Below are 26,622 nucleotides of genomic sequence, written 5' to 3' on the forward strand. Positions count from 1 at the left end.
AATTCCTAAAGTGCTTCTTTGTTGTAATATTCCTACTGGTATATTTTTTTATTTTTAAATAAAGATCTTAGACAGTTAAGAGAGAGTAACTGACCTAGGTAAATTGCATAAGAAGTTTCCAAGAATAGCTACTTGTAAACTAAAATACATTTAGTACAAGTGTATTTTTATTCTCAGTGATTTGGAAGTTAACATGCAGCTTTTTCTTATGTAGTCTTTCCTTTCAGTTTATAGTAGTCCCTCAAGGAATTGTCAAATAATTAATTAGTTGACTCATGTTTATAGTGGAGGGAGTTGCAGGATTCCTTTCTGCTTACTTGTGGAAAGCCTCTTGAGTACTCTAAGCTTTAGACATATGCTGGCATTTAATTTGTCTTGTAGTTTTAAATGTCACATAAAGTTCAAAAAACAGATCATTGAGCTATTAAACCAGGACCCAAGATGTTTTATCTTCCTAATGGGATAACATAGAGAATCTGGATTTGGGTTTGATCTATGACTTTGTATAACATGCTTTAAATTTTTTGTTTAGGCATCTTGGAAGGGCTTTCTTTTGCGAAGGAAACTGGCCAGTGCGCTAGCAGCTGTTAAAAGTGATGAAGTGGATGATAACTACGAAGAAATAAATGTGGATGATTTTGTATCTCATGAAGTAAGCATATCCATTAGCATAAAAATTTCATGTCAAGTATAAAGTATACTTATTCTAAAACGATCATGTAAGTGTTGAAAATAAAAGAAATTGAAAGGACTAGGATGTTCAATGTTCAGAAATGAGGAAGTGTTTGATATGTATAACTCACTTAAATGTATTCGTCATGGATTAATTGCTTCCTGCTATTTGAGATTTTCTGGTAGTTATTCTGCTATTAATTTCAAACACACCATAGAACCCCCTATATTTCTGTTGTTAAAGAACAAATATATGAGAATAAGGAAACAACTATTTTTCTTTTGAAGTCCTTAGTTTTTTAGTATCCTAGTAACTGATTATAACGTGTATAAAAATGTCAGCCTCTCATGAAAATGAACAAAACGTACAACAGTAATACATCTGAAAATATAGAAAATATATTGATTCAGTGTTACAAGAATCCAGTAAAAGGAAACACCTCTCCAGTAACAGAGGTGAAGCAGGCTTATTTATCCCATAAGTAAAGTGCTAAAGATAATGAACAAAAATAAAGATAAATGAGGAAAAAAATATTCTTTTATACTTCTTCTGTAGGAAAATAGATAAATAAATCAAAAAATGTTTATTAGTATAGATTTTTTTTTTTTTTCAAATTATGTACAGTTAATAATGGCCTTTAAGTCTCATGATGTTGAAATTGGGCTAGAAGTTTTGCTTTCACGAAATAAATGCAACAAAAGAAAAAAAGAATAAAAGGTGGACAATTGAACTGGATGATCTTGGAGGTCTTTTCCAACCTTAGTGATTCTATGATTCTGTGATTCTGTGAAAAAGAAGCTCCAAATTATGGAATATTGCTGTCAAAACTCTATTAGTAATTAAATTAAAGAAAAAAACATTTCCACAGGATCAACATTATCATTGAGTAAGCAACAAAAATTTTGTGCCTCAAAAGACATATTCTACATTGGTTCTAGACTCAGTATGCATGGCAAGGCAACTGTTAATTTCCTATTCACATATTTACTTGTCTGAAGCACTGCTCTCTCACATGCTTGTGGGGGTAATAGAAAACTGGATGTATTGTTAAGTGTGCCGTTCATCAGTCTTTGATCATCTGAGTGTCATCCATCTTATATCCCATTAGAAAGTAGTCAGACTTTATAAATAATTTCTGGTGACTTGATGACGGGGGCAATTTTTTTCTTCCCTCTTTCAGCATCTATCTTAAGATTTTCAGAATTGCTATATTAGAGCATGTAAAAAGTTTGAGGTAGTAGTACCAAAAATCATTTAGTAGACAGGAAATGTGTGTGTTTAAACAGAGATCTAGCTTAAATTTTAGGGTTGTTTTTTTAATATTTATTTAAAAATATATACAAAAAAAGAACAGTCTCATTAACTGACATTCCATGATCCCTGCCTTCTTTCTAGGGTAATAAAAAGCAGAAAGTGAAAGAATTTACTTTTTTTTCACCAAAAGTATGTGTTCATATGTAGAAAACAAGGAAAATGCCCTGTTTTGAATTATTCAGCCTGTAGTCCAGAATCTCATATACTTTAAGTTGGTTGAGCCAGGCTTGCTTCACTCTCCTGCCCAAATAGTTTGGTTTGTTATGTTTGCTTAACTAAAATTCATATGGGCAATTTTGTTCCATCTGACTGTCAGCAAGATAATCACATCTGTACAGGTGCTCCTGAAGCCAAGGAGAAAAGAAAGGAGTGGAGGAGTTAGGAAAACAAACACCAGGTCATTTTAGTGAGTCTTGCACTGTATCACTTTCTGGTGTTGCCATACATCTTTTTCTTTTTTCCAAAATCACTAAATTAACATTTTAATTTGTGCATCAGACTCAAAGGCTGAACAGGAGATTAATGTTGAATAAATTACTCAATCTGTTAGCTTGTTATGATGAAAAATGTAATACCTGTTTCCTTCCAAGTTCTGTATGTGGTAAATTTAAAATGTTTAAACCTAGACAGGATATCAGTGATTAAACATTTCAGAGTTTCAAGATTGACTGTAAGTAGAATTCAAAAATTTCTCATACCCTTTGATGTTTATCATATTTTTTCCTCTGTTTGTTTGTTTCAAGCATATTGTGTTCAGTAGATTGCACAAAATATGTAGTAGTCTTATGACTGACCTACTGAAAAGTTTGTGTGAAATAGTGATGATTGATATAGTTGTATCATGTTATTAACTGTGTGCAATATAAAGAAATCACATGGGCTTTTTACTTTACCTGAAACAAGAAGTCTGGAGAAGTCTTTGCTTCTATGTTCTTCCTTTTTGGCTTTGGTGTTTTTATAGCAAAGTGCTGAAGGAGAGCCAAATAATGACACATTATATTAGTGGCTATCTCTTGGGCCTCAAAAAAGTGTGTAGGGAGGAGTATGTATTGCTAGGCTAAGAGATCCCATATGCTGGAGTGTGAAGGAAGAACAAAAAAAATCTGGATGCCATTTTGTAGTGCAGATTTTACTGTTGGTTAGAGTGAATGTAGTGAGAGAATAACGTTTCCTAATTACAACCTAATACAAAAATAGTAAACCATGTCTACTAAATCATAGTTCACTGTTTTGTGGTATGATCATTATTTTTATATCCATATTATGTCAGATTTCAGTTACAGTGATCTCATTCTGTATTATCTAGCAATTCACAAAGTCACTAGTGTGAAAGCATCTATTTAAATAAGTCGCAAGCACAATGGTGTAGTAAGTCACTCATTTGGTACCAGTCTTCATTAAATAACTTTTTAATATCTTAATTGTAAACTCAGTGCATCTAGTGCTCTGTGGAAGTTGAAGTTTTAAAATAGCACAGGGAAAAAAACTGCAGTCCTTTCCAAAAGATCTATTTTATCCACTTACGCATGTTGAGCAGTGATATATTATTAGTACAAATCTCTGGCTCCATATCATGTCAGAAATTGATTGCATGTTATTGAACTGGAGGAAAGATCTTTATCTTGCTCACAATAACATGAATAGTAATCATTTCACCTTTACAATTACTGCTAACTTCTTGTATTCATCTCTGCTCCAATAAACTGCCAAAGACATTCAGAGGCAATTGATGGCATTACTGTTTTATGTCTGTTTTTTTGTGCAGTGTCAAACAGGCTATCCCAGATGAGATGAAAGATCTGGCCAGCAGATGTCTCTGAAAGTATGAGGCTGGTATTTGGTGATATTTTCATGTCTTTCATGTGGACTTTGGAGAATTCCAGCCAATATGCTCCAGAAGGTTGATCTTAGGACAATCTTTCATCAGCAGTCCATCCATGCAGCAAATGTTGAGCTCTACAAGGCAGAGTTCTTTATCTCTAATGGATGATACCTGACAATACATTTGCTTGATATAGCTCTTACTTTCCGTACCATGCAACTATAAGCATTGTTATTTTCATTATGAAAATATGGTGTGAGTCAAATGCAAAATGTCACTGTCAGTAAGTTGAACTAATTGACTACAATCACTTTTTAAGAAAATTATCTTCTAAGAACTGTGGTCATTGAGCTGACAGTGTGCCCAGGTAGCCAAGAGGGCCAAGGGCATCCTGGTCTGCATTAGAAATAGTGTGGCCAGCAGGAGCAGGGAGGTGATCATCCATCCCCCTGTACACAGCACTGATGAGGCTGCACCTAAAGTATTGTGTTCAGTTTTGGGCCCCTCACTGCAAGACATTGAGGCCCTGGAGCATGTCCAGAGAAGGGCAATGAAACTGGTGAGGGGTCTGGAGCACAAATTTTATGAGGAGCGGCTGAGGGAGCTTGGATTGTTCAGTCTGGAGAAGAGGAGGCTCAGGGGAGACCTCATTGCACTCTACAACTTCCTGAAGGGAGATAGGGATGAGGAGGGGTTTGGTCTCTTCTCCCAGGCAACGAACAGGACCTGGGGAAATGGCTGCAAATTGTACCAGAGGAGGTTTAGATTCGACATGAGGAAAAACTTTTTTCTCTCAGAGAGTGGTCAGGCACTGGAATGGCCTGCCCAGAGAGGTCGTGGAGTCACCGTCCCTGGCAGTTTTCAAGAGGCATCTGGATGAGGAGCTACAAGATGTGGCTTAGTTTGTGGTAGCAGTGGTAATGAGAAGACGGTTGGACTAGATGGTCTTTAGGTCATTTCCAACCTTGTGATTCTATGACTCTATGATTCAACTACTGTTGTCCTACATTAGGTCAACATACAGTCAAATATCTTACTTTCATCAACTACCAATATTGATGGTAATATAGCACAGAGAGTACTGTATTTTTGCAAAACTAGGTTTGAGTTTTGTTTAAGTTAGGGATATCTAGTCATACTTTTTCAAAAAGAAAATAACGTTTTCTAAGTTTCAGCCAAATTAAAAAAATAATAATTCATCACAACTTCTTTCACCAAAAGGAGTAAATCCACTGTTCTGAGACAAAGCATTCTGCTTCTGATCTTGCTTGAATAGAATTTTTAAACCACACTGTGTTTGATAGCTTTTAAAATTCTTGACTGGTTTTCTTCACATTTTTTACATAACCCCAGCCAGACAAAATTTTCTTTTTTTTTTTTTTTCCCTCTCCAGAGCAGCTGGGTAGCAATTACCCATGTTCCTGGAGTATATAGGAGCATATAGATACCTTTTAAGGCATTTGTATAAGGCAATGACTTGTTACTACATTGTAATTTCTTGTTCAGGCTGTCTGACTGCTTCTAAACAACCTAGTCACCTAAGCTTAAGACGAGCTGAGGTAAATTTCTATAATTTTTCAAGTAATTAATAACAAATTCTAGTCTATGAAATCAGCCTCTGAAGTACACTGAAGTATACACGAGTATTGTATTTATGACTGAGAACTTAGCCTAGCTCTAACTTGTCTTTGGGAGAGAGATCGTTCTTCTTTTCTTTTGTTGTTTTTTTCTTTGTATGTTTTTTATTTTGTTTCCTTTTTGTTTTTGAAGTGTAGGAGGAATAAAAGCTAGAGCATGTTTTAACTCATGAAAAGTAAACAGCATGGAGAACAATTATTTTTCTTAGTATCTCCCACCTTTTGCAGACTTACCACTTTTCCACACTAGACACTTGCAGTGTTTTGTTTCTTTTTGAGATAATGCTGCATGATGTGGTTTGTCCCCAGTTGTGAGCTTGTGCCAGTGATTCTTGTTTTCCAGCTTATGCCAGGAAAATATCCTATAGGTTAGAGGGTTCCCGTAACTTGACCAGATCTTGACACTTAAGCAATTACAAGAGCTTGCCTGTAAGTATCAGATCAGAATCAAACTTTTGTATGTTTTGTGCTGCAAAGAACACAATCCCTTTTTTAAATTAAATTTGTTATGAAGTTACAGTGTAAATGGAAAAGCAAAAGAGTCTCTGATGAAAATTTCTTCAGATTCATCCTTTTCTTTGAAAAAAGAAAAAGGCTCAGGTAACATGTATCTTCATATGATTAATAAATGGTATGTTAGTCCGTGGTCAGATAGGTTCTATAGGTCAGATAGATTCTACTTTTTTTAGCAATTATTCTTATCTAAAATGCTGAAATCTTGTTTCTTGTTATCTAGTAAATAGATATCCTAGCCCTAGAGGTAGGTTTTTGCAGCCAGTATCTGATAAAGAGAAACACAGGCACTAGAAATTGTGACCTTTACAGCTTATGCAAAATGCACTCTGATTGCTTTCTGGCATTGCATCATGTGATCTCAGTTCTATAATGCCACTGAAATGCTTCTAAAATATATAGTATAACATAGAAAAGTACAATTATATAATTAATTATGCTTCTCAGTCTTGTTTCTCTAAAAATGGTTAAGTGTCACAATTGAATAAAGAAGCTAAAACCAGGAAAAAATGTAGAAAAGTGAAAAAAGTCCTCAGTTTTGTGTAGTTTTGGACTCAGTCTGAGTGAGTTCCCTGGACTTACTAGGGAAGTGTTCATAGGCCATATGCATGGCTGGACAACCACATCAGCCAGTTCCTTTAGAGCCCTGCGCGTCCTCTGGCCCCATGGGCTTGTAGACATTCAACCTCATGATGTGGTCTCAGACTTGCTCTGCTCTTAGCATCAGGGGGGATTTTACACCCTTAACCCCTGCTTGGAAGTTCTGGGACACGCAAAGTGTGAGAAGCCTCAACAGGCCTTGAAGACCAAGGCAAATAATAAGTACCTCAGCTTTCTCTATGTTTGAGGAGGCCAGTTTATCCTTTTCAGGGAAGAGTGTATTTGAGGTCTTAGAGTGGTTTCAGGGGTGGGCTAAAGGAGACAGGATCTTAGTGAGGTTGGTGGGAATCTCAAAAGATTTTTGAAAAATCCATTTCTGATGTTTACTTGAACCACTGGTCTAACCTCTGAAACTGAGGTTACCGTTTGCCTATCTGTACTTCGTATTCCTGTATTTAATAAATAAATAAAGGAATAAATAAACGTAGGACCCAGAGCTTCCTTTGAAAACTGTCAGGCTTAAAGCAGAAATGCTTTTCTGAAAAAAATGTGGATCATGTAGGTAATGAAAGACTTTGGTAAATTGCAATAGGTTTCAGTCTTGTGGAGTGTTAAGTGTGTATGTACTCAATATTTTTTGTGAAAGAAGAGTTTGTGAGTCTCTGAAATTTTCATTATTCACTTATTTTGTTAGTTGCCAAAATTATTTCTGTTGTTTTGGTCATATGTATTTAGAGAAAACACATCTGTACTAACATTAAACATAAGAATTCGAGAGATCAATCAATCTTCTGACTTTATTAATAGTTTTGGAAAAAATTACCTTTGGCAAAGATATTCCCTAATAATGTATTCTGAAATGTTTTTCTTCGAAGATAATTGTGTGTTTTTTGAGTAAATCCTAGTACATCATTCTACATTACAATTCTACAACATTCTACAATCAAAAATAAGAATGTACTCTATTAAGGAGTTTTCTAAAATTCTGAAAAGCTTTTGGGCTCAATTCATTATTGTGATGTTTCTTAGGAATATGTATGACATGTGCTACTTTTCTGGCTTACAGCATTGGTTTTAGCAATCATGGGAATGAAAGCATGCCCAGCATTCCCTTCCTACGTAGAGGCAGATTTGAAAAAGAAGCATTACCAGAGGTTAAAACAACCCTTATTAGAGTGCTACTTTATTTTATCTTCACCATATAACATGCATGAACGAGAACTGCATAGAAAAAGACTGCTTTTTCTATTGCTCACAGTTCCGACATTTGTTCTCTATAAAATGACCTATGTGTCCTGCAAAAAAAAAAAAAAAACCCACAACTATAAAGGTTTTTTTTTTTTTTGTTTTGTTTTGTTTTTTTTTTTGTCGTTGTTTTTTAATAAAGTTGGTCAGATCAATGCATTTACATGCAGTTTTGGAATGGCAGAAGTTTAGCTGCATTGGTGGAATACTGGAAATAAAAAAAAAATAGTTAGGTCTTCAGGCAGTTCTTGATCACAATCTGTCAACAATTTTAAATAAGCATAGAAAACTTGTTTGGTCCTTCTGTAGCTTCTATAAGAGCTAAAAATTCATGATTTCCTAGCAAGTTTTCAAAAATGTATTACATTTTACAGAATACATTTTTAGCAAGGAATATTTAGGCTTTGGCAGAAATGAAGTCCAGTGCAAATTAAGTGAAATGTTTTTTGCTAGATTTGCACTGGGTTTGAGTGAAATGCACCACAAAATACGCTTGCCAGGAATTAAAAGAAAAAGTTAACAGCTTTCTGCAAGATGAGAGACAGTCCAGTATGGCTTGCCCTCATATGCCCTTCTCTACTCTGAATATCCACAGGATTAACATTCAGCATATCACAGAATCACAGAATCACAGAATCACCCGGGTTGGAAGAGACCTCAAGGATCATGTAGTTCCAACCCCCCTGCCTAGCATATGAGGCCTTTTTCCTCACCACTCACGCTTGCTGACCCAAATCCCAGAGCATTCATTTAACTTACAAAATTTCTAATACTAGGAAAAGTATGTGGTGTGCGTTGCTCTAAAATGGATTTTTTTTTTTTTTGAAATAGTCACAGAATGCTGTTTAAAATTCTACTTTGGGTTAAAGTAGCTTTCCATTTGTCTTTTTGTTTCAACAGTTTGATTTATATATCAAATATATTCATCAGAAGATAACAAAGTAGAAAGCAAAGGCATCTCCACTATGAAAAACCATATGCTTGAATTCTGTGAAGAAAACTAGTAGAAAGATTCATCCTGAGTTTTTAATGTATTTATTAACTCTTGTTGCCTATTGTCTTGTTCTTCAGAACTATTTGGAATGTAGAAAAGGCAGATACTTTGCAAAATCTGGTTGGAATAAGGCCATTCTTTGATGTTAAAGACCAAGAATATTATAAATGGCCTTCCTCACCAAGGGAAGCAAAAATCCAGAGAAACAAATTAGGCAAAACCAGGCAGATGATGTGCAGGGTGAATTTTTTGTAAATGGAAAGAATTCTATACACTATATGTGAAATAGTAATGTAGAAGCAGTTTTGAAAATAAAACTGTGGTTTTTTTAACCCTCTCATTCTCAATACTTATTGTTGTTTCCAGGGACCAGTCATGACTCAGTTCAGAGTGAGTTTTGTGTATTAATCTCCTTTTTTAGCAAAAATATGCTGTTGACTACATTTTCAATTTTATCTTAAAATGCCATATGAATAAAATCCCTAGATAAATATCAGCAGGACAATTACTCTGGCTAAACTGTTACTGTCTTGAAAGCAGAGAATGAGATAATAAGAAAATGAAAAAAAAAGAGGTAAAGAGGTATAAAGAGTAAATTCTCCCTAATTCTAAAACGTAGTTTCACAGTTTTGTCAGATTATTATCTTGTGATTGTGAGGCCTACCACATTTGGAAACAAGGGGTAGCTTCAGACCCATATAGACCTTTCAGAGTGAAACTACTTCTTTGACTTCAGAAATAAACATGAATATAGTAGTAAATATCTGCTTACATAGAACATGCAATCAGACAATATCATTTTATTTGTTTTGTAATTCAACTCAGGCTGCATTTTTTTCTCATTGTCTATCTCAGTAGAAATTGATCTAACTTTTAGCCTTAGTTTTTGGCAAATAAACTTTGCACTAGTTATAATTTAGGACAGTGTTTATGGGAAAGATATGGACAGAAGTTTCTTGAACTTAGTGCTATCTCTCTGGGCATAAACACAGTGAAAGATAATACATTTAAAAATCAATTATGTTTTATTTTTGTTGGCCAGAGCAGATGACAGTGTGGTATATTTTTATAATAGGCTACATATTAGTGCCAAAGATGCTTCTTATCAGTGGATATAATCTTAATGATAAATCAGTTTGGGGTTTTTTTTGTTCTGTTTTGATCTTGCATATTTCTACTCTTGCATCTTGCTTTTCTATTTTCATTGATATTTCTTTTCAGTGCTTAGAACACTGAAAGACATTTTATGGGCTATGTAAGAAACAGAAACACAATGGAGAACATTAAATTATTAACTGTCAAACACTGGACTAAGAAAGTATTTGTGAGAAAAGTTTCAACCTGAGTTTTAAAAGAATTTTAACTGAATTATGGTGCAAGCATATAAAACAAAAATATCTGATCTGTGCGTTACTTAAGTGATTTCTTTTCCCTGAAATTGACTAGAACTGCAGAATATTACTTCTCATGTTTCATGACTTTATTGATTTCTATCAGAAACAAATGCAATGAAACAAATTGGAGAGACAGAAATTCAGATGGCTAGGGTATGAGCTTGACCTGAACTCTGACAGTCCGTCTTGAATCATATTCACTTTTAATGTAAGACATATAAATATCTAAGTCATTCTTGGACACATCATTGCACAACAAAATTAATTTGATTGATATTTACATGAAGTAGGAACCTACCTCTCTACAGATCTATTGGTTCTACAAAGAGAGGAGGAGAAAAATATTTAAGAAAATTGCCATTTTCGTATACCTTAATACCTTTCGTATACCTTAATATACCAGCAAAGATGAAGTCCCATTTTCACTGATTATCAGCTTTGGGATTGCAGGTGCCCAGAGTTGCAGGACAGTGACTGTGGTAACAATCAACTCCCAGCCAACCCCAAACGTGTGGGATTTGCTGCTTCACCTGAGTACATAGAAGTCCATGGGGCTCCATGCAACCTACTCCTGAGTGCTCAGAGAACTGGCTGGTGTCACTGAGAGACATCTGTTAATTATTTTTCAACAGTCTTGGTTATCTGGAGAGGTCCCAGTTGATTGGAAGATAGCAAACATTGTTCCAATTTTCAAGCAGACAAGAAAGAAGACCCTAGCAATTACAGGCCTGTCAGTCTCACTTCAGTGCCTGGTAAAGTTATGGAAAATATTATGCTGGGAGTTACTGAAAAACACCTGAAGGGCAGTGTGGTCTTTGGTCACAGCCAACATGGGTTCATGAGAGGAAGGTCACAAGTACAATCACAAATTATGATCACAAAATCACAAACACAATTGTGTTTGTCACAGTATCCTTCTGGACAAAATGCCCAGCAGAGCACTAGTTGTAAATATAATGTGATAGATAAGCAATTGGCAGTTGGGTCAAAGGGGCACTTTTGGCTATAAATACAGATTAGAAGGATGAGAAGTTTGTGAGCAGCCCTTTTGAAAGGGATCTGAGGCTCATGGTCAACAGTAAGTTGAACATGAGTCAACAGTGTGTGCAGGCAGTCTGGAAGGCCAACCGTGCCTTGGGGTGCATCAGGCTCTGCACTGCCAGCTGGCTGATGGAAATGATTATCCTGCTTTACACTGCATTGGTGCAGCTTCACGTTGCTTACTGTGTGTATTTTTGTGTGCCAAAGTACAAAAAGGATGTAAAACTATCAGAGTGTCCAGAAGAGGGCTGTGAATCTGGTGAAGGGTCTAGAGGAGCAGACGTATGAGGCAGCTGAAGTCCCTTGCTTCATTTAGCCTAGGGAGGAGGAGACTGAGGGGGGACTGTGGCCAATAGCATCCTCATAAAGGGGAGCAGAGAGGGAGGCGCTGACTCTTTGGTGGCAGAACTATAATCTGAGGGAATGGCATGAAGCTGTGACAGAAGAGGATCAGGCTGAGTATTGGGAAAATGTTCCTCATTGAGAGGGTGATCGGGCACCAGAAGAGGCTCCTTAGAGACCTTGCTGGAGTTCAAGAAGCATGTGGACAACTATCTCAGACACATGGTCTGATTTTTAGGTTGTCATATGTGGAACCAGAAGTTGGACTCAATGATCCTGATGGGCCCCTTCCAACTCAGAATATTCTGTGATTCTATGGCCATGCAGACCTTGAGTTTATTTGCAACTGGATTGTATACCCATGCTTAAAAAATAAATCTGAAACTATTGTCTGAAAAGCTAGAAGTATGACTTAATACAATTAAACAGTAAATTCAAAGAAGGCAAGTTGGAAGGAAGGCCTGATTTCACTGAGACATTTTGTCAGATTTTCTCCCTTTTTCATAGTTATTAATTTCAATCAATCTGTTCACAGACACAGACACCTGCAGAACTTGAATATGCAATAGTTTTGTCTCTGCAGTGATATGAACAGAGATATGATACAGTTTTTCTGTATGTGAATTATATCAATGTCAGAACTTTAAATGGTAGCTTTTGCAACTGGGTTTAGTGCAATCTTCTAGAAAAAAAATTAAATGTGGCAGTTTTAAGGATTTTTTTTTAATCAACTACTCAGTGTTTATCAGCATGAGAATAATAATTGAGTTAATAGTTTACAAGCAAGTATAACAGATAATGTCATAGTGTGTACAACCACCTGAAAGAGGAAGTGGGGTAAGATGGATAATGTATATTTTAATCATGAAATGAAACAATGGGAAGACTAGTGAAAAGACATCAGCAATTTCTGATGACAACATAGAATCAGTCTGGATTTTGTAAATAAAATGATAAAAATCCAAATATATTGTAGTCAAAGAACAGAGAATTCCAGAACCAAGGAATCAAACATGCAGGAATGAATCATTTTTAGTGCTTGAAAATAAAAATTCAAATTTTTATTCAAATTTAAAAATGTTAAATTAAAATCTAAATTGGCAAATTGAAAAATGTATCCAATGAACCTAGGTCAGAGTGGAAGAAGAATACTGGTTCAGCAGTACTCACTTACCTTGTAAATAAGAGCTTTGCTTTTAAAATCCCCAAATTAACTGAACTGAATTAACCACTAACTGAATTAAATTTTTCAAAATAACTGAAATATCATCCTTCTTTCTCTTACAATTTCAAGGGGCTTGAAAGACCTTGTTATTTGCCAGACTTTACGTTTTTAACCCCAGGTTTCAGTGAACACTATTCAGGAGTTCCATTTTACACAGGAAAAATAAGCTTGGCAGGATCAAGCACCTATTTCTAGGTATAAAATAACCCAGTTGCTCAAAAAAAGAGCAATTGACTCCTTGTAGTATTTAGGCCTTTAAGTATCTCATGTCTGTGTTTTTTCAGAGTTTGGCAGTCATTTTTAATAAATCATGTTTACTAATAATATTGAGATTAAATTCCAAGAATTTGAAATTTGGAGATGCGTTTTAGCAACAACAAAAAATAAAAAAATCTGATTTGTTTTAAATCAAAGAATACAGCATAGCATCTTCAAGAGTGTTTTGAGCATGATTACTCTGCAGGTGGCAGTTCTGATATATGATGTGAAAACACTTGAAACAGTACACAAGACAGTTGAAAAGAGACTTTGTAAAAGTTATCAAAACTAAACTGATTTTATCAGTGCACTATTTGACTTTACTCATTTGTACAGGCTGCAATAGGGTATGAATGGCCAACTCCAGATTGCACCCATTTCCCTTCACAAACACTCCTGATCTCAAACCAGCTGCACTGGACAAAGGTAACGTCACAAAACTTGTTACTTGTCAGTCTTTATTCGTTTCTTAGGGATATGATCTTCAGTCTTCATTCCTAAAGGTATGCTATTCTGCAGTGATTAATATGAAAATCTATTGACATGAGAAAGACACAGTTACTTTTAGAAGTCTCAGACTTCCTCCTCATCCCCAAATGTGATTTTTCTTTCAAATATTCTTTCATTTGTCTAAGTCTTTCTTTATTTTGGATTTATTTCAAGACTGTACTTCACGGTAGCAGAAAAAAAAAAAAAAAAGATGTTCTTCATCTGTACGTTTGGCAGTAGATTAAAAATTGCTAGTTGACACAGTACTTTAAAAATACTAGGATCTGCATTATATGACAACAGCTGAATGTTTTCAGAGCAGCTAAAGGTCATTGAGCTGTAATGTCTGCTAGTTGCTTGATAAACTGAAGTTTTAACTTTTTGTTTTCTTAGGGCTTTTTTTTTTCCTTGTTCAAGCATACTATTCCTAATGTTTTATCTCCTACAGTTAAAATAAAGAACTCTTACAAATGTATAATTCATTATATTTTAGGACTTTAAGTATAACTGAAGTCACCTTTTTGCCCTGTTTATTTAGTTGAAGGTACGTTTCCAATGGTCATTGCATTACTGAGAATCCCTTCTGTTGCAGTAATAGATTGCAAACTCTTTCGTATTTACCTTCACATTTTGGAGTCCAGTCCTAGAGTTATATAGTCTCAATCATGCTCAGAAGTCTGTTCACATGGATAACTTTTGTTTTTTGAATAATTGTTTTCATGACTTGTGACAAATTGCAGGAGTTACCAACTGCATTTTTTTAATCTTTTTTACTGAGAAGCATGCTAGGCCTTCAGATTCCAGTGAACATTTAGATAATTTGCAATTGTCACCACAAGCACCTTGGCAGTGTATTGACAGACCACAGTCATACTCAACGGAAAATACCCACTGTCATAGAAGGTAAGTAAAGTATTTGAAGGTGGGGGGAAGGACTAAAGAAGGGGGAGGATGCTGGTTTTTTTATCCCATTCTGATTAGTTGATTTTTATTTTATAGACATCATATGGAAGAGAAATTTAGACTGTTTTCTGATGCTTTTTTTAAAAATGATATTACCTTAAAAACTAGGTATCTTAAGTGTAATTATAATTGTTCATTAATTAAGCATATGTGGATATACACATACATTTTATGTATGTGTTTGACTATAATTCACAAAAAAAAGAGTTTGTATAATAACATGTAGATGTTGAAATACATATTTCTGAGACTAGATAAAGATTAAAAGGGATTTCTTACACAGCTGTATTCTTTTGGAGAGAAAGGACTGAAATATGCTTTGATTAATTGAAATGTAAACATTTCGAATTAATGGCAATCTTTTATTAGTCTCTGAGATAAAGTTTTCCTGGAGTATTAAAATAGATTTGTTTTGTATTATCTCCAAGCTTCCAAAGGCACAAACAACATACATAATAATAAAAGCTGCAAAATAGTCACACAATACCCTTTCTTATGAATCAACCTTTAAATATCACTCCTATAATTTGTTTTCAGTTCAGAGAAGGGAACAATGTCACAGAACTCTGACTTAAAAGAAAAAAAGTTTTCATTCAGGTCTGATAAAGAAGAGAAAATTTCAGAAGAATGGTATGTTAAACTTCTGTTTCCTTTTTTTTGTTTTTTTTCCTTTTTTTTTTTTTTTTTCTTCTTTTTTTGTTATTTCCTTCTGGTAAGAGATCTGGTAGGAAATAGGTGCAGTATATTTGGCTGTCATACCTTGCTTATTTTATGTTCCACTTTTCAAGAATCCATCTTCTACCAAAGTAAAAGTTATTGCAGTTTCTTTTAAAAGTGTCTAAGAAACCAGCTTTATACATTATAATTTTAAGACAATCATTGCAGGAATCTGCATAATTCGTAATATTTTTTACTATGCATACGAAGTACTAAAAACTTACACTCTTTTTGAAAAGTGCATTATAAAATGCTTTGCAGGTGATCTAATGTAATATATGTGAAGTGTTTAGTATGTTATTTCCTTCCCATAGGGGTTTTAAAGATATTTCTACTGCACAACTAATGCTGAAGAGGGCCCATAAAATGAAGCCCAGAAAATACAGTAATAAAAATGTGGGTAAGTCAACACATAAATAATTATTGTAGTAAGTAGATGTTTCTATTCTTAAATCTCAAAATAGAGCATCTCTTTTAAAAAGGTTGCTTGCACAGCATTAAACATTAATTTGAATAAAGGGGAATGTGATTTAGTAAAGACAGGTTACACTTTAAATGTCCATAAAGACATCATTTTCTTTCAGGGATAAATTACTCATTTTTTTATAATAAATTCTGATGAAAATGAGTATTTTACAGCTGTATTAAACAGACTTTGTCTTTTTTCTCATGTATCTCTTTTCTTTATATATATATATATATCTTCTAGAATTTGTACTTCTTATATTTTTCTTATGATAGAATCAAGTTAAAATTATTTACTTCCTCAAGTTAATTTTGCATTTATTTCCTATGATTAAAATGTTGTCCTTAGAATAAAATTTGTGTAGTATTATTCGTATCTCCATAACAAGCTTGTTTGATTGTGCAAGAACTTTTGCCCAAAAAAAAAAAAACAAACCAGCTGGATATAACTGGTATAATGTTGGAAAAATTTTTCCTTTTCATGGATGCGTAAAATTCTTTAGAAATTCTAATGAAAATTCTAAACAGAGCAGGCATTACTACATCTTGCTGTGCTTAAAAACTGTCTACAATTTGTAACAATTCTAAATTTCCTGAAGATGCATTAGCACAGCAATACAGAATTTCTTACTTAACTTTGAATTTCTTAGGTTATTTGGATTTTATATTAGACTCTGAAAGTGAACTTTTGTTCCTTTTAAGATATCTGGAAGCCTTGTCTGGCTTTCAGATGGTGTCTGCTACACTACTGTAATACTTAGTGTTTATCCTTTTCCTCTCCAAAGGAAAACTCTCTTACCAGTGACTGACAGCATGAGATGGTAATTCTTGCTACCATAAGAGTCTTAAAAAAGGCAAAAGCCAGCTGGAGAGGACCTCAACTCCTAGAACCAAAGGAAAATGATTAAGATGTTTCATAGGAGTCAGCAAATAATTTTTGCTTTGAGTTTAGAATTTAAGGCAACAGAGCAACACAAAACAAGCAAACAAAACAACTAAGACCAACAACCACAGAAGTATAAAACCCAGAACCCCAGAACAGATGATCTCACTATACAGTATAATTTGTTAAATTAACAACAGTCAAAATAAAAACCTGGGGGACTATATTATTTCTTATTACACGTTAAGTAAATGACCATTAATCTATATTTTTCTAGTAGCAGAAATGAAAAGCTACTGGTGTTGTTGCTATGTATTCCATGTAGCAGTATAATCTGGGAATTCAGGCCTTGGATGAGAATCCCATGGTTCTAATTGCTGTTCAATTATGGAACAAAATGCAGGCTTTCTTACATATGAATTTACAAATTGAATTTTCTGTTAGATGCTCATCTGTCACAATGCTACTTTGCTTTATCAGCTCTTTCAAGTTGGTACAGATACATGCTAATGTTTTTCTATGTTTTATGGCAAGCTTTGAATTTTTTCAGTTTCACATATTATCACGACATTGTTTAGTAAATGTGGCAGATCAGGCAGTAACTATTTTCTCCATATTGTTTCTATAATATTTCTTGGATTTGTCCAACTAATCTTCTATATTTGAAATCTGCCAGACAATGTGTATTAAATTATGTCCTTGGTTTCTAGATTGCCCACACAGATAATTGTCTAATAAGCCACATTTAAATGAGTATGCAAGAATCCAGGAATATGTTTATATGATTTTGAACTATTGCACACTTTAACAGTTCTCTGTGTGAAATCTGAAACATTTGATTGCTTGTCATCAAAGCATACATACAGTTCATTTCCCCATCTCTCTCAGAGACTGAAAAGCACCGGTATTATAAACTAATCTTTGTAATATTGCCTACATTTGGGACTAGATAAAGAAAAAGGCTCATTTTTAATAACAAAAGAGCTGTAGGCAATGGATGAGGTGATCTAGGTAGGTACAAATTCAGTAGTCTGGCACTGAGTTAAATCCCTACAGATTATTTCACAAAGACTGAGATAAATCTTCTGATAGAAATCCCTAGTAAAACAATTTCCATCATTTCCCTCTGTTCTCAGTTCATGTATTTCTGATGTCTTTGTGCACAAGTAAATATTTGAGAAAAGTAGAATAATTCTAACAATTTCACGTGACTTCACTTGAAAGTCCTTGGTATAGATTAATTTTGTACTGGCTGGATTTTTCAGAATTGAATGGTGAGCTCGATTAAGGGAAAATGACATTTCAAAAATGTATTGGAGCAACTTCAGTAGACCATCATAGGAAAACAGTGTGCTATTGTAGAAATTGCTTTATTACTTGAAAATGGTTGGGAATGTTCAATTACATTCCATCTTAAGATATTTTAGTCAATTTTGAAAGGTTGTATTTGGTTGCCTGTGGAAGAAAGACACTGTCTTTCACTTTAGTGCCTTAAAAGTCCTTTTGTCAATTCTGTATCTTATCAACAGCGTCTCCAAACATATTGCACTCTAATCCATGTGTAGTATTCATTACGACCATCTATATTCCATGTATGAAAATATTAATTTATACTTCAGTTACAATATCTTTGTAACTTCTGTCATTTAAAAGTTCAGACAGAACTTTTAAAATATAGCATATTATTATTTTAATACTTCTTTTTTTTCAAAATCTTACTTCAATCTATTGTCTCAAACGTGCTACTCTGAAGATCACAAACTTAATACAGGTTTATTTTTTATTTGAGATGAATGCCAAAACAGATGTAATTAGTCCTTATGTGCAAAATGAATATATCTATAAAGCTAGTAATCCAGTTATAAATGATTTTAATATTCTCACCTTAAAATTAATTGAGCTTATTTACTATACTTCTTCAGTCTCCCTGATGTGTCATTGAGTCTCCCTGATGTGGTTAATAAAAGTGGGGTAAAATGACTTCAAATCTGGCATCTTCTGAGTTAATTTGGGAGCTGCAAACATCACACAACAAGAAGAGAAACTTTTTCCTAGACAACTGGAGTTTAAAAAAAAGTCTAAGATGTCACTGATTCTGCCTTGGGAAGTAGGCATGGACTAAATTACTTTCATCGATATTTTCAACTACGTTCTAGTTAGTCTGCTTCGCTGCTTTGTGAGAAGTTAGCACTATCAGAACACACAGTTCAACAAAAACTGCTGGATTGCCAAATATATATGTGTGTGTATATATATATATATTTTTTTTTTTTTTCCCAATGTCTTTACTTCTGTAAGGATTAGAAAATGGTTATCTTATTGTCTGCATGTTTAGCCTCAAAACATAACTAATAAACTGCCCTCTGTTAACATTCTTTAGGTGTAAGCAACTTGACTTAGACCACTGAATACTTACGGACCAAAGCTTTTAGAAATAGTACTTGTCATATATTGAGTTTAAAGCTTGAGTTTCAAGCTTTAAAAACAGAATTTTGAAATATTTTGTGCAAATTTATACTTTTGAAATTATTTTCAATTTTGAGATAAGCTAGCAAAATAAGGATCAGTGGTGTTAAATTCTGGTAGGACAGTGAGCTTGAGTCTCAGTTACACATGTATTTATGTAGCTTTTTTTTAGAAAATGCAACCTTCTGTGAATATAAAACCAACGCTTAAAGGTCTTTTCAATTATTAAGTGTCTAAAAGGTGAAAAACTGCTTGAAGGAATGAATGAGCCAAGACTGACCTTTGATTTTAACTTGTTCTTTTCGTCTAGACCCAGCTGTGCGCCTGGCGTTGTTCAAAAAAAATGAAAATAAACATCTCCATGTGAAACCACCAAAGATACAGTCTGTAAAAGCTGGTTACTTTGAAGGTATGAGCAAGAATTTCACTTTGTCTGTATGCATATAAGCATATATGTCCCCTAATGTCTTTTAAACAAGTCTACTTGAAATATACAACAATATGAAGAAATTGAAGAAGGTAGGATTTTAAGGTCCTGATCAATTCCTCAATGTTTCAAGTTACAGAAGTGAAGAATTTCAATTTCAATTCATTTGAGGGAGTGTGTTCCAAGATATTAATTCATAATGAACTGGCACACTTTTTATTTATTTATTATTATTACTAATTTACTTTCAAAGACATAAAAGCATGCCACAGAGGAATGAAGTAGCTAATTTTGTAAATGAAATATCACTTCAAATTTTTCATTTCATAGTCATCTTTTCTCAAGGTAGCCATTATTCCTGATGATTGATAACATTTTTTAAAAGCAGTTATTTTGACAAATATTCTCTAAAAATCCAACATTTGACAGAAGACAAAAAAAAAAAAAAAAAAAAAAAAAAAAAAGCTTGAACATGCAAATGTGTTTAAAAATGATTTGCTTTTCTAAAATCCATACATGCTAATTTAGTTCATTAACTTATGAGATTACTGATAAAGCTCTTTGGTTTCAATACATGTGAATACAGGTGAAAATTTAAAATACTCTTCTGTTGAGAACATGAGCATTTCTAGAGGTCTTTTTTTGCTATTTTCATTCCTTGTGCAACTCAATTCTGTATTCAGAAAAGTGCCACCTTTGCCATTTTATCACTTTTTATGACATAACTATACAATACCTTACTTATTCCCACTCCTATAAGGCAAAAGAAAAGCAAGATAATTCACATTTACTGATTAGTAAAAGAAGTTAAACCTGAGACAGGTATGCAACTGAGCTGGGTATATCTTAAATGAATTCTGTCCATGAACTTAGTTATATGAAGGGCCAAATTTGTCTCACGTTCATGAGTCCGTACTCAGATTTAGCTGGAAACAGTTCTTGTGAAATTCTGAAGAGGAAAGATGTGTTTGCTTCTCTGTTTTCCTTGCATTCAAGCACGAATTTGTATAAAATATGCAGTCTATATATGCGAGGCCTGATTTACCATTTCATAGACTAAGTCAGAATCACAGAAGGGCTTGGGTTGTAAGGATGCTTAGAGATTATCTACTTCAGCTCCTCTGCCATGAGCAGAGCTGCCACCTACTAGATCCAGCTGATCAATTTCCACTGAGTTTCATGTGTTCCAGTGGCATATGTTTATATGCTACCATTTGTTGAAGTCATCGTGTGCTGATGATGGACATGCAAACTGCTTCTGTGTCCTTTCAACCATAAGCATGATTGTTCAAAGCCGTATCAAAGAGAGAAACTTGATCCCAGACTAAGAACCTGTCTTTAGCCTACCTTTCCTGCCTCTGGTTTATCTGTTTCTGCCTGTAAACGTTTTCTTCATTGTGGAAAGCCGATATATATACATATACTAAAAATCATAGAAATTGTTTTTTTAATACATGGAGAAAAGGCACTGTGGCAGATTAGATATCAAAAGGCAAGTGCTGTACTGGCAATCTTGAACTTTGTCTTTCATTTCAAGAATGATTATACTTCTTTGGACAGCTAATAAGCATGACTTCTTTCATCAACTTTATATAAGATGCTTACTTACATGCTATCTGGTGAGCTTCAAGAAGACAAACTGTTCTGTTTGACCAAAATATGAGATTGTCCTTTTAACTGAGGCATTGCTACTACGGATAGCATGGTCAGAAAACACCAGAATGTTTATCTGAATCTAAAGTGCAGTACAGAGCATTAACTGGCATACCTCTCAGTCAGAATTCAGATATTTTAAAGTTAGAATTTGGATAACATCTTATATGTTATCTACTTCAAATCAAAGGACTTGCGTGATGATTTCAGAGTTATGTCACCAGTCATTTCTGCCCTCGCTCACAGAAAAATTTCCTTCCTATTTCACCTCTCTCACTTTTTAACCATTTCTTCCTCTTTTTCCTGGAATAAATTTCTTTGGGTCTGTTCTGCAGTGCAAATTATTTCCATAACAAGAAGTTGGAATTACTTCATTCTTTATCCATAAAACTTGTGGACACGATGTTCTAAGTCAAGAGAGAATACAGTCCAATTCATTTTGCAGTGGAAATAAACTTCCTGGATGTAACTGTTTAATCCCTTTTACCTTCACAGACTGGTAGTCAATGCTCTGGCAGAAAATGTGAACTCCAGTCAGTCTCCTGCATAAATTAGTAAATGTAATTCAAAGAAAAGGAAAAAACTGTGTTCTATACATTCCCACTTTATTTCTTTAAAGTGGGAAATGAGGGAAGAAACTTTAGCATCAATAGTAAGTACACATATGTTATCTGTTAAATAACAGAATCACTACTTTTGAAAGGAGATGCCCTCGGAAGTGAAACAATTAGACCAGTTTTAGATTTTCAAACTGGAACACATCATGGTAATGAATATTTAGGAGGTAATCTAGTTAAAGTGTAGGATGAATGTCTTTTGTCTTCATTGTGTCTTTAGCTTGTGTTTAACAATACAAATAGAAAAAAAGATTTAAAAATAAGAGCTATAAAATAAAGGGTGGAAAGGAATGAGCTCAATATCTCTCACATAAAGCATCTTTATGCCTTAATTAAACATATTTATTTTTACGTATAGTTTGTCTTGAGTCTGTAAATAATTAAAATGTCAGCTCTAAATAAAAATATTGTTTTATCTGTTGAGATATGATTTTCCACTGTTTATTGTTTCAGAGATTATTGAATGGGATACAGTTACTAGACAATGGAAATATAGCCAGGCCATGAGACTTAATTGTTTAAAGTGTTATAAAAGGAATGATTTTTATGAAGATCACCTTGTTTCCAAACAGGAGGAAGTGACAGGGAAAATAAATGTTGATATCCAATTTTTAAAACTTGTGGAATTCTTTGATCCTATGAGACAATTAATGCATTTTTATTTTTATATACACACTGTAAGAAAATAATGAGATTGAGGAGATATATGTGAAAATATCTTTTAAAATTTGAGTGACATCTTATATTTTGTTAATATGAGTCATCATCTTTTGTTCAGCAGTGTTATAATAATCTCCTAAGAGAACCTTTTTTCCCCATCTGTACCATGATAGCACGCAAGATAGTCATAAGCAAATTCCCTTGTACTACATGCTTCATTAACACATGAGGAAGCATTATTCCTACAAACAAGAGCATACCATTTAAAAATACAAGCAACGTATGAAGGCATGGGAATGCAATTAAATGTGTGTTTGTATTGTACATGTATATGTATGTGTGTATGCACGTATATACATGTGTGCATACACACATTTATGCATATACTCTGACTATAAATTGACAAGAGTTAAATAGTATAGTCTTTCTTTGCTTTTCCATTTGTTCTGAAATAAAATAATGAACAATTACTCTTTAGAGTCATCTGTAGTATCATTGTGCATTTTATAATATGAATGCTGCCTGTCAATCTGTTTTAGTTTCTTTAAAATTAGTTTAATGCATGTAGTCATATAGGTTAGTTGAAACTTAAATACGTAGTATTTTTGGGCTGTGGTCATATGTAGTGACCATATTAGCTTCTAGGCCACAGAGAATGCTAGCGTGCTCTACTGCTTCTCTTAAGAGACTGGTTTGATCAAAAACTCTGACTTGTTATCTGGCAAGCTTCACATCGAAGAAGAGGCTCAGGGAAGACCTCATTGCACTCTACAACTTCCTGAAGGAAGGTTGGGGTGAAGAGGGGTTTGGTCTCTTCTCACAGGCAACAAACAGGACCCGGAGAAATGGCTGCAGGTTGTATCAGAAGAGGTTTAGGTTAAATATGAGGAAAAACTTTTTCTCTGAGAGAGTGGTCACGCACTGGAATGGCCTACCCAGAGAGTGTGTGGAGTCGCCGTCCCTGGCAGTGTTCAAGAGGCGTCTGGATGAGGAGTTGCGAGATATGGTTTAGTGCTTGTGGTAGCAATGGTGATGAGGAGACAGTTGGACTGGATGATCTCATAGGTCATTTCCAACCTTGTGATTCTATGATTCTATGATTCTATGATTTTGTTTGGGTGGACATTTCCTGGAATTATGTGTGAAATATTATGAGATACTGCTTCTTCTGGTGTCATTGGGTTATGCTTCCAGACAAGTTGTTGAGTTTCATTTAGCACAAGCTAGCGTGATATGTGTGATATGTGTGATATGCATGATATGTTTTGTAGACAGTGATATTTCAATGGTTTCAAAATCTTGAAAAAGTTATAAAAAACACACACCAAAAAAAAAATCCTTCATTTCCTATTTTATGGCAAAGTGTGTTTTTAGGAAATTTTACTGCTGCTTCTCTTGTTATTTGAAGGCTGTTTCAGTCATTAATGTAGTATAAAATAGCCTAAATTATTTTGGATCAAGTCAATCAGAAATTGAAAGAAGAATCTGTCTTTGGCTATTCTTTTCTTGGGCAGTTCCAATTAGTCTTGACTGAATGTGTAACTGAGCATTTCTATCAGCCATAGGTCGATAATTACAGGGTGTGTAATTCCATTTATACAAAGGAAGGATGTCTACTTCTACAGCCAACAGTGTGACTGCTTTATCCTGGTGCAGTAGTACAAAACTACAGAAGGAGGCCCCTTGCCTAGCACATTGTTTTGCTACAATCTTTGGAAACAGTATTTTGGAGTCCTCTTTAATCTGGGTACCTCAACAGTTTTGTTGGATTATCCAAATAGTTTCTGTTCAATTCAGTTGAATGAAAACCTGGATTCCAATCTGTAGAGCAAGTTCAAAGATGCAGATCACATGGGAGAGTCTAGTCGAGTTATCTAAGTGTTTATTATTTGCATATGATTCACCTAAATGATTGCTGTGTTTCTCAGAATTTCATATACTATGTTCTCATTGATTTAGTAGATTAAGTAATTTATTAAAACGTTGTTGATTTTTTTTGTTCTTTTTTTTTTTTTTTTTGGTCATATTTTGTCATAGCCATCAGTGATATGTGTACCATACAGTTCAAATAAGTGGAAAGAATATAACTTGGCTTCACCCTGGGATGCATACGATGACCATTGCCAGGACGTTTAGTTATATTAGAAAGGCATTGGAATGAGTTGTCAGGATACTGCAACTTGGGAATTTGTACTTCCTATTGGTAGTACTATATTTCCTTTCATTTTACGCTCATTGGTGACTAATCACTGAAAAGTGAAAAATAGGTATATTAAAACATCCTTCACCAATATGATTTTGATAATTAACTTTACAGGTTGTTTTTTATTATGGAAATACTTATCCATTTCCCTTCAAATTGCAAGTAGATACAACACTTCATACTTGAACAAGAGTAAGACTTAAAATGATCTTATGGTTATGTCTTACTGAAAGCTAAATATCAGAAATCCATTTAATATTTTCTAGTTTTCATCTTTCTGGTATTTCACAATTATGAAACTCATTGTCATTCCAAGTGAGAATATGTAGCAGAGCATTCTTATAGTTTGTTATTAGTCATGCTAATTAGAAAATAGAACTTGAGATTTTGGAAAGTGGTAATTGTAAGATCTCCTTTGAGTTAATTATGTAGGCTTATTACAATATTTCAACATAATGATAAACAATTTCTTAGATATTCTATATTAATGACACTGAAGAAAAATATGTATGTTATTAAATAGAATTTACATTGATTCAGATCAATGGTGCTTTTAAATATCTGTGTGAGAGTTAAGATAAAACACTGAGGGTAGAATGCTAATATTAAACTTTAGGTATACTTAAGTAAGTTAAGTAACTAGACTTAAGTAAAGCAAGTTTAAGTTACTAGTTATTTAAGGGCAATTAAAAGTACACTGAACTGTAGCTAATAGCTCTTTGTTGGCTGTTTTCATCTTTTATAACTTAGTTATTTTCATTGGAAAAAAAATAGTATCAACGCCCAGGAGGCGGTTTGTAAATTTTATGTTGTTTGTAAACATCCATTTCTAAATTAAATCATCATTAATTTATCTGTGGTCTGAAAGGGATTATTAACCACATTCTAAATCTGATGTTCTTGCAGTCCTACTGTCAGAATTGCCATGTTTACAGTAAGATGCACATATTACATATCTCCTGGGCTTCAAATTTGTATGCCAGGTTAGGGAAGCCGTTTCTTAAACCATGTGGCACTGACAAAATTGACAGAATTGCACATTTCTAAAGAATCTATGGTCTGTGTGATGAAATGTGATGAAAATGTGTTACAGAAACAAGTAGTGTGGAAGAGAATCTATCTTTTAAAATCAGAATTCTCTGGCTTTGTTTCTTATTATTTAGTGTGAGCTCACACAACAGAACTCTCACATTGAAATATTTTCTCATTTTAAGGAATTAATGGCTCTCCACCAACCCTTTAACATGTAAAATGAGTAGGTTACTTATGTCCAGTACATCCAAAAAGAGCCAGGATAAAATAAACATAAGGAGTTGGATATCTTGGAAAAAATCTGTCATGGGTTTGGGTTAATCATCTCCAGAAGAAATTCAACTTGATGCCTGAAATGTAAGACTTCTTGGAGAAAGCAGTAAAGCCTGAGGCAGTGTTGATCTGAAGGAGTGCTCTCCATGGGTCAGAGCTGCTCTGCTGGCAGAGTGCAAACCTAGTTCACAACAGCGGTACGCTGAAAAGTTGTAAAGGACTGCAGGGGCCTTACAGTGCACGCACTCAAGCTTCAGTTACATAGTTTCAGTGGTCCAGTTTCTTATTATAAAACAAAACTAAAAAATAAAATCTGGGCCTAATTTTCCAGCCTCCTGTCCATCAATAATAATGTACGGTTTTTTTTCACTATTCATGGAATGAAGCAATCCTGAAATTATAGTGTAGGTTTAAAAATGAATGCATAAAATGTCATTTATGTACATTCAGGCAGTAAAGTTCAGCATCTGAATACTTATAAATCATATAAACATAAGATATTTTTATTAATATTTTTAAGTTTAACATTAAATGATTTTTTTTTTTTTTTTTTTTTTTTTTTTTCTGAGAGAGAGATAATAAGATTTTTATCCTTGCCTGAAATTCTTCAGTAGAAAGTTTTGGCCATAGATACTTACTGTTATAAACTCTCACTGTGTTTCTAATCTTTAGTGTTCCACTGTTCTAATATTATGGGTTTCCGATTATGACCACAT

The 26,622-nt window shown here is 34.0% G+C and overlaps 1 protein-coding gene across 1 annotated transcript in view; it reads left to right on the forward strand.

Annotated features, from left to right (window-relative positions):
- LRRIQ1 (leucine rich repeats and IQ motif containing 1) overlaps positions 1-26,622 on the forward strand; it is a 96,693-nt gene that overhangs the window by 38,462 nt on the left and 31,609 nt on the right. The window contains exons 17-22 of the mRNA XM_042816215.1: positions 533-652; positions 13,395-13,484; positions 14,329-14,450; positions 15,048-15,140; positions 15,542-15,627; positions 19,352-19,450. Of these exons, the coding sequence (XP_042672149.1) occupies positions 533-652; positions 13,395-13,484; positions 14,329-14,450; positions 15,048-15,140; positions 15,542-15,627; positions 19,352-19,450 (610 nt within the window). The remainder of the gene's footprint in view (positions 1-532; positions 653-13,394; positions 13,485-14,328; positions 14,451-15,047; positions 15,141-15,541; positions 15,628-19,351; positions 19,451-26,622) is intronic.

Source organism: Centrocercus urophasianus, unplaced genomic scaffold (genome assembly GCF_019232065.1).
Source record: "Centrocercus urophasianus isolate 14NV4802_14NV808 unplaced genomic scaffold, USGS_Curo_1.0 seq_15, whole genome shotgun sequence".
NCBI classification, from domain to species: domain Eukaryota; kingdom Metazoa; phylum Chordata; class Aves; order Galliformes; family Phasianidae; genus Centrocercus; species Centrocercus urophasianus.